The sequence below is a fragment of the Candoia aspera genome, chromosome 11 (assembly GCF_035149785.1).
Source record: "Candoia aspera isolate rCanAsp1 chromosome 11, rCanAsp1.hap2, whole genome shotgun sequence".
Taxonomy (NCBI): Eukaryota; Metazoa; Chordata; class Lepidosauria; order Squamata; family Boidae; genus Candoia; species Candoia aspera.
The window spans coordinates 9,377,091-9,385,305 of record NC_086163.1 but is presented as its reverse complement, the minus strand read 5'-3'; the positions used below and the strand labels follow the sequence as shown (position 1 = coordinate 9,385,305).

At 37.7% G+C, this 8,215-nt stretch overlaps 1 protein-coding gene across 2 annotated transcripts; it reads left to right on the top strand.

Moving 5' to 3' along the window:
- Nucleotides 1-747: 747 nt before the first annotated feature.
- Nucleotides 748-7,861, top strand: NUDT7 (nudix hydrolase 7). 2 transcript variants are annotated; one of them, XM_063312985.1, is made up of 4 exons: nt 748-833; nt 3,677-3,830; nt 6,477-6,635; nt 7,451-7,861. In XM_063312985.1, the coding sequence occupies exons 1-4, from the start codon at nt 805-807 to the stop codon at nt 7,817-7,819; spliced, it is 711 nt and encodes a 236-aa protein (XP_063169055.1). In that variant the 5' UTR covers nt 748-804; the 3' UTR covers nt 7,820-7,861. The 2 variants fall into 2 exon arrangements, with proteins under 2 accessions (XP_063169055.1, XP_063169056.1); XM_063312986.1 differs by lacking the exon at nt 748-833 and adding an exon at nt 4,148-4,294 and having other exon boundaries at nt 3,742-3,830; nt 6,511-6,635.
- Nucleotides 7,862-8,215: the final 354 nt, after the last annotated feature.

Sequence of the window (8,215 nt, the reverse complement as noted above, 5' to 3'; positions counted from 1 at the left end):
TCCAGTCTGCCTGGCAGAGGAAACTCAGGAACATGCCACTGTGCATTTACTGTTTATCATCTCCTTCATGGATAAAAAGAAAATTAATTGTGGTTGGATGCAAAGAATGCAACCAATGCTATTTTTCTCCCTAAGGATCAAGACAAAAATTGGACAATTATGAGGAGCATAGAATGGAAGAACATACCAATACGAAAGCTCTTAGCTACTGCAAATTATATGGGGTTGCAGACTTCTGTTGCTCTCTAGATATGTTGAGTCATCCACACCAGCCCGGACAGTCCTGGATATATGGACCTAAGAGAAGAAGTACTGTCCAACATCACTGGGGAGCACCAGGTTGGGGCAAGCTTTTTGCAGGCAAGTTCTCAAAGCTCTCTTAGGAATCGGAATAATAAATAAAGAAAAGCAAATAAATTTCCCTCTTAATATTTGACTCCGCTACAGCCTTGCTGTCTGTAAGGCTCAAAATACGCCAGTCCCCATCTGCTTCATTTAGAACGAGCTTCTCAAGCGGATCCAGGTTGGACCGCAAACCCCAGAATTCTTAGTCGCTTGCTTGTAGCGGCCAGGAATTCTGGGACTTGAAGTCCAAGCCGCAGAAGCCCGGACGACTTGCTCCGCCCTAAGGCAACACAGCTGGCCCACGCCCCCCCTTCGTCGCCCCGCCCCTTTCGAATCCGCCTCTCGGCAAACCATCCAATAGCGGGGCGGCGAGGGCGGAGGGGAGGAGCTGCCCATCCAGGACAGTAGAGCCAATGGGCTCTCCGGTGAGGAAGGACGAGCCGGGTGGAGGAGATAAAGATGGCAGCCGTGGACGTCAAGCCGGGCAGGTAACAATAAATCACGACGGCCGGCCCCTTTGCCGGTCCTCCCGGCGGTGGACTATGGGTTATGGAGTCCCAGCTCCCTTGGAGGGGTCCTCGTTGAGCGAGATTGCTGTAGGGACGAGCAGTTGGTTTATTTTATTTTATTTTATTTTATTTTATTTTATTTTATTTTATTATTTTTATTTTATTTCGGGCGTTTTCTCCTGCAATCTTTTTTTTTTTTATTAGCTTCTGGCCCTTGAGGGGTTTTATAAACAAATATATATTTTAAATACACACACACGCTCTGGCGTGGACTGATCCATGAAGTCACGAAGAGTCTTAAGCGACTAAACGAATAAACAACACACAAGCAGGGTTGGGGGGGAGTTACCATTTTTATGTAGTTTTTTCCTGTAGCAGCTTGCCAACTGGCACCTTAAAGCCATTTTTAAAATTTTTTCTCCCTTGAAAATGGAAGCGGAGCTGATAACCTTTTCAGGATTGCCCTTGATCAAACCGAAGAGCACAGTTTTCAGGAATATTAAAAAAAAAGAAAAGGTGGTTTAAAAAAAAAACTCCAGGCAAGAAAAAGAGATGAGTAGATACACTTATGCGTATTCTGGTTTAACTGCCCAACACAATTTGGTAATATTGGAGCAAGTTTTCAAAAAAATTAAAAATTCTGGGAAGGAGAGAGGTTAGCAATTCAACATTTATGCATAGGTTACTAATGTTGCTTTTCAGGTACATGAAAGTGCTCTTCAAATATATATGTGCAAATATATGAATATATAAATATTTTTAAAAGGTGGGATAAAAATCTTTATATATACACACACATACATACACACACACCATTAACAGAATAGCAGTGGGTTAGAAACACAATGCACTGATTTCAGTAGCTTTACTGCTAAGTAAATGAGACTTCCTTTACCTCGCAGCCTAAAGAACTGAAACTGAGGATTTTTCAGCCTTGGATAATCCCCATGTCCAATTTTGGAGTAGACATTAATCTCCTACCCAAGATTTCAGCTTTTGCTGAAAGTTGGCACTTATTTCTAAAACACTGATCCTATACTGTCAGCATTAGATAGTATTCACACCACAGTTCATAGTCATTAGTCTATACTAAAATTAAGTCTCTCATTGAAGAATATAATAACCTTGCCTCAAAATTAAGTGGTACTTTATTCAAGGCAGGCCATTGCTAAGATTAAACACCATACACAATTCTCTTGTAAGCGTGAGTTATGGGATAGTAAGAACTGTTTTTGTGTGATTGAGTTGAGGCTTGGTGTATGTTTTCAGATTGGTTCTCTCGAGGATTGGGGAATGTTTAAATTCAAAAGGTATCTGAGTTGTTTAGTAAACTTATATACTGGCCTTCAAGAAATGTATCCAAGCTCATAAAAATACACATTAAATTCTAAATGCACAATAAATAAAATATAAATAAACAGTAGAATAAATTACTATTCTATCTTATAGTTGTTAAATTGCAAACAAACATGAAGAATGTTGGTCTGATCCTTGGGTAAACATGAATTAAAAGCTTAAGGAAGTATTCCAAGAATGGATTTATCATCATTAGACTAGTTTTTCCAGTTGCAAAACAACTTGACTTCTTTTCCTTCCATGTGGAGAAGTGAAGCTGCTCACGCAGTTCATTAACTTTTTATATATCTGACATCGTGTATCGACATTTTGAGCAAAATGAGGTGCGACTAAACAACGAAGCTCTGCACCCAATTCAGATCAATGAAGTACAACATGAGCATTAGGTTTCAATTTGCAAGGAAGATGAGGTAGAAATTTGAATACAGTAGCTCAGTCATTGCTGCAAGCTGAGGTTTAGAAACCAAACACACCTGTAATATTATTAAAGGAAAGTGTTGTAAGACTGTGCAGCATTTGGAATTCAGTTCCATAACAGTGCTTTTGGAATGTGCAAGGGTGCAAACATAGTCCTGTATGAAATTCTCTAATCCTTTTTTTTTTTTGGCATCTTTAACTGGCTTGTTCTATGCAGACAGCTCAAGGAAAATCTTTTTTTTCCCCTTTCTGATACTGTGTATGGACTGTGCTGTCCTTGGTACTCTCGGAGCCTTGTTGTTTTCTTGCAGACGTTTCATTGCCAGACTAGGCAACATCTTCAGTGCGCTGCAAGAAACGTCTGCAAGAAAACAACAAGGCTCGGAGAGCACCAAGGACTCCACAGTTCAACCCCGAGCTACAAATATTCTTTTCGATTGGTACTCTGTATGGAATCAGCCAGGGCAGTTATTTTGCATTTATTAATCTAGATTTAAATGATACGTCATTTAGTAAGACTGCAGAAATATTTCACTATTAAACTCAGCTATTAAACTATCATAACCACGCTTTTCTCTCATAAAGCAAAGGTCATGCTGCTCAATATCATGTCATTTTTGTGTCTGATTCGTATTACTTTTTATTGTAATAAATCTTACTGCATCACAACAGTGTTATCGCATTACCACCAATACCTGTCTTGAAGAGAGAACATTTTAGTCCTGTTTCATTGCAAGTTGCAGCTTTGGATTATTTTTCTCAAATAAATGAACAACTGTAATATTTTTTACGCATTTGTTTAATTGGGTTCTCTTTATCTGTTCTCCACGTGTGGAGAACAGATCACATTTTATGTCATATTTATGCAGAAATATTAAAAATTCAAAAGGGTTCACAAACTTTTAAGCACCACTGTATGTCTCTGTGTTTGCAGTAATGGCAACCAGTTCGACAGCATCAACTTTCATATTTCTTTTAATTATTATTATCCTAGAATGAAATTTCTGCTTGTTTTGTTTTTAATAAAAATTTTGCTATTTTTATTCTAGAATGAGCATAAAAGACAAGGCAAAGCTGCAATTAAGGAAATTTGACATTGAAGACAGATTTTCCTGCCTGCCATTAGCAAAAGCTTCAGTTCTTATCCCACTGATGGTCAAAGATGGAAAGCTATGTGTTCTTTTCACTCTTAGATCAATGAAGGTATGTAAATATGAAAGCCAAAACTAATTTCATTGTTAATTTGGTAAGTTTTGTTTTAATGACCAGTAGAAACTTGTGAAATAAAAAGCTAAAATAAAAGGAGAGAACAGATTTATAGTAATATATTTAGTCTGGGTGAGTAGAGCTAACCCTGATAGTGTCTCCTTTTGAGGGAGGGATGCGATCTATGTTTAAACTTCCTTCTACTTAAAGCTATATCTGTTCTGCCATCAGTTTTCACTTTTCCTTTTCTATCAATATATCCTTGTTTCTCCTTGCCAACAATCAATCCATCCACTGCCTTTCATTTCTTACAGTCATTAATTAAAACTTTGATGCAATACATTTGAAAGTTGGATTATCTGAGGACAGGGGAATGTTTGCATCTTTGTTTCCCTTGGGTCTTTTGCATCCATCACCAGCAATCAAAATAGCAAGAGACTTCAGCCTTAGCAGTAGCCCAGGTAAAGATGTTAAATCTGTTTGCTGAAGCGGGTTGCTTCCTTAAATTTCCATGAGCTCGAGTTTCTGAAGTGGAAGAGTAGCTTAATTTTCTGAAGCTCGGAGAAGCAAAAAACCCTTTTCTCTCTATTTCCTCTTCTATAATAATTCTGATCTGTTTTGTTAGATTTTAAATGCTTTGTAACTAACCTGAATCAGAACTCGTTTAGTCTAAGTGGTTCAGAATGTAGTGAACAGGAGTCAAGATTGACTAGAATGCAAACACGCACACATACACACCTATCAAGAAGTATAAATAATGCAGTTAAATAAATAGTAATACATTGTTCAGATTATTCTTTCTAATATATCTACATATTTGATTCTCAGTAACATTTTTGCTGAATTACCTAGATATAGAAGATAGGATTTTTCCCATGCTCTTTGAATAATGTATTTTATTAAAAATAATCTTAGGAGAGCTCTCATCTTTCAGGACGCAAGTGTTTTAAAAGTACTTGCTGATCAGTTTTGTTCTTCTCATCTGTTTTGCCCATATTAGTTGATACCTTGTTGTTTTGTTGGGGACATGCATATATTGTGCATGTTTATCATTATAATAGCGTTTTGCATGCACAAAATATGAAGGCACTTATGATCCACACCCAGTTGTTATCTCACAGTAACTCCCTTAGGACTGAATTAGAAAAAGTTAACGAAAGTCTGTCTTGTCTTGTTTGTGTCTGTGCTTGCTGAGTTCCTATGTTGATGGAGTTAGTTTTGAATGGTAATAAAGAAGAAGGCCAAGACACTGCAAAGAACAGCTGACCTAGTCTTTAGATTGTTGTCCTTCCTCTGTGGGTATATTTGAGACTCAAGGTTATATGTAAAATGGGAATGAGTGCTATTAAACCCCACAGGATTCACACATACAAATTGCATTGTTAGCTAAATGGGAGTTGAGCCCATTGATTTCAGTGACTTTAAGTATGACTAGCTCTTGATTTAAGCTAGGATTTATAAATGCAGCTATTCTTAAACTGGTTACTTAATCACTTTCCTTTCCAATCAGTTGATTGATTGATTGATCCTGTGTTGTTATGCTGGGTATCATATAAGCTTTCTTCTGATGTACTGGATTGTGTTGTAGTCTATAGACCCTACAGATAAACGTAATTGGTGTTCCTTGGGACAGAATCCTAAGACACACAGATCACTGTCTGGCAAATTTGCTTTTATCCTATAACTGCTACCTCAAATCCACCTCTGCCCCAAATTGCAAGTATCAGAAGGGTTTCTGTTTCCTCTCATTATCACAGTTTTTTTTTTCTTTCTTGCAACAGTTCATCTTTCACAGATATTAAGTATTTATTACAAAAGTTTAATAGATATATTTCTTATCAGCTACTCATGTAGCTTACTACATAGGAATAGGGAAGAGTGAGGAAATTTCACATTATTTCAGTTGTTGTAGGAAATTATTTTATACAGACGCCACTGTCTTCTAGGACTTAATGTAGTAATAATTGCCAAGAAGTCAGTGTTGACTTTTAGTGACCATATGGATGCATTCCATTCAGAATCATCTGTCTTCAACTTGGCCTTTTAAGTCTCTCAGTGGTGCATTCATTGGTGTATTGCTGATATTGAGTCCATCCACTTTGCCATGTCTACCCTTTTTTTTTCTCCTTCAACTTTTCTTGGCATCATGGACTTCTTAAGGGAACTCACTCTTGGCACTTGATAGTTGGAGCCCAGTAATTACTGTGTCATGTGACTCCAACTTGATTTTTTTGTATGATCAATTTGTTTTCCTATCTTCTCTAGTACCGAAGTTCAAATGTGTCAGTACTCTTTTCTGTCCTGCTTCTTCCAAGTCAACTTTCACATCCATAGAATGTCACAGGAAAAAGCACTGCCTTCGTTGTCTTAGACACATTATAGCATCTGAATATCCTTTCCAAAGCCTTTGTTGAAGCCCTACCAAGTCCTAGTCTGCAATGTATTTAATTAAATTAAATTAAAATATTTCCTGACCATGAGATCCTTTGCTGTTTATGATCAATTCCAAAAGCCATTATTATTAATCAACTTATAAACAAAACATAAAGAGAGAAGCCAGACTGGAAGAGTATGATCATGGTTTTAAAATAGGATGATGAAATCTCAGTAATAATAATACTCATCATCATCATCTAATTCCAGTTGAGAAGATCTCCAGGAGAAGTTTGTTTTCCAGGAGGTAGAAGTGATCCAACAGACAGAGATGAAATCGCTACAGCTCTTCGAGAAGCTGAAGAAGAAGTGGGTCTCCTTCCTGAACAGACTGAAGTCATCTGTAGACTTATTCCTGCAATAGATAAAGTAGGTACGGTTTGTCTGGAACATTTCAAAGAAGCTGTAAGTTGCTTTGAATGGGTCTAATGCGGGATACAACAAATTCATGGAGGATAAGACTATCAGCAGCTACTAATTAAGATGACTGTATACCTAATCCATAGTGTTCATAGTGTTGACATTAGTCTATAAGTCCTTCAGTGACTTAGGACTCAACTGCTTAAACTGTGGCCTCTACCAATTCCATAAACATTCTACATTAAAAATTTCTGGGAAAGCTTGCTCATGTCCTGTGGGTTGGATTGATGAATATAAATGCAATGTTCAGGATCAGGGCCTTCTCAATGGCAGCATCTGAGCTGTGGAGCTGCTGCTGAGGGAAGCACAGGTGCCCCCTCCCCCAGGCTGTCTCCTTTAAGGTGAGAGTTGGAAACCCACATGTTCATCCAGGGACAAGCTATCTTTTTAGATAATCCATTACATAAGGGTGCTTTTTAAAGAATGAACCCTGCTTTATGTTTTATACCTATAGTTTTTAAAGAATATTGTTTTCATTGTGATGCCTTCTTTTACTGGCTTCTTGTAAACCGTTCTGGACTTCTCCAAGAGAAAGAACAGCATAAGAAATAGAGAGGTGCAAAATTAATTGTCCTGGGAACTCTGGAATCCTCCATTTACCTCGATACAATGTCATTCCAAGGATGGGTTATAGTGGTTTTCAGAAATAAATCTTCCAAAATGGAAGCTTGTTTCACATCTGGAACCAGAGTGATGAATTTTGCACATCAGACCGTGCTTTGTTAGATATTTTAAGGAATCTAATACTTTTTTCTTCTTTTTAGACGAATTCTGTTGTAACTCCAGTTGTAGCCTTTATAGAAGATACTTTCCGAGCCCATCCAAATCCAGAAGAAGTCAGTCACGTGTTCTCAGTACCATTGGAATATTTTATACATCCTGCAAAATACAGTGTTGTGCCTTTTCAAATGGGAAAGTTTCCATATTTGATGCATTTCTTTGAATACAATGACCCAGAGCATCAGATGTCATTTACAGTATGGGGACTCACTGCACATTTTGCAGTCTTTGTTGCTGTTGCAGTTTATGGAGAGAAACCAACATTTGAAGTTGAATTTGATCTTGATAATTTGAATTTTTCAGCTGAGCAAATGTTCATGTCGCAGTACAATATAGTAAAAAGCAAACTTTGACAGGTAAAATTGTATTTTTTTCAAATATAATTGGTACTGTTTATGACTGTCTTAGCTGAAATTATGTGGTTAAATTTGTAAATCAAATTGAAGTATATAATTGCAATTGATGCGATGGTATTTAATTAAAATTTGAAAATATAGTGGTCACTTCGTGCCACAGTCTCCAGTGTTTGGTAGGTAAATGTAAAGGTTTCCCTTGACATTAAGTCCAGTCGTGTCCGACTCTAGGGGGCGGTGCTCATCTCCGTTTCAAAGCCGAAGAGCCGGCGTTTGTCCGAAGACACTTCCGTGGTCATGTGGCCGGCATGACTAAACGGAACGCCGTTACCTGCCCGCCGAAGCGGTACCTATTATTCTACTCACATTGGCATGTTTTTGAACTGCTAGGTTGGC

Bases quoted from the DNA above. Each gene is read 5' to 3' on its own strand.
- NUDT7 (XM_063312985.1), top strand. From the start codon at position 805: ATGGCAGCCGTGGACGTCAAGCCGGGCAG. The intron at 3,831-6,476 runs GTATGTAAATAT...ATCTAATTCCAG, and splicing joins TCACTCTTAGATCAATGAAG to TTGAGAAGATCTCCAGGAGA. The intron at 6,636-7,450 runs GTAGGTACGGTT...TCTTCTTTTTAG, and splicing joins TTATTCCTGCAATAGATAAA to ACGAATTCTGTTGTAACTCC.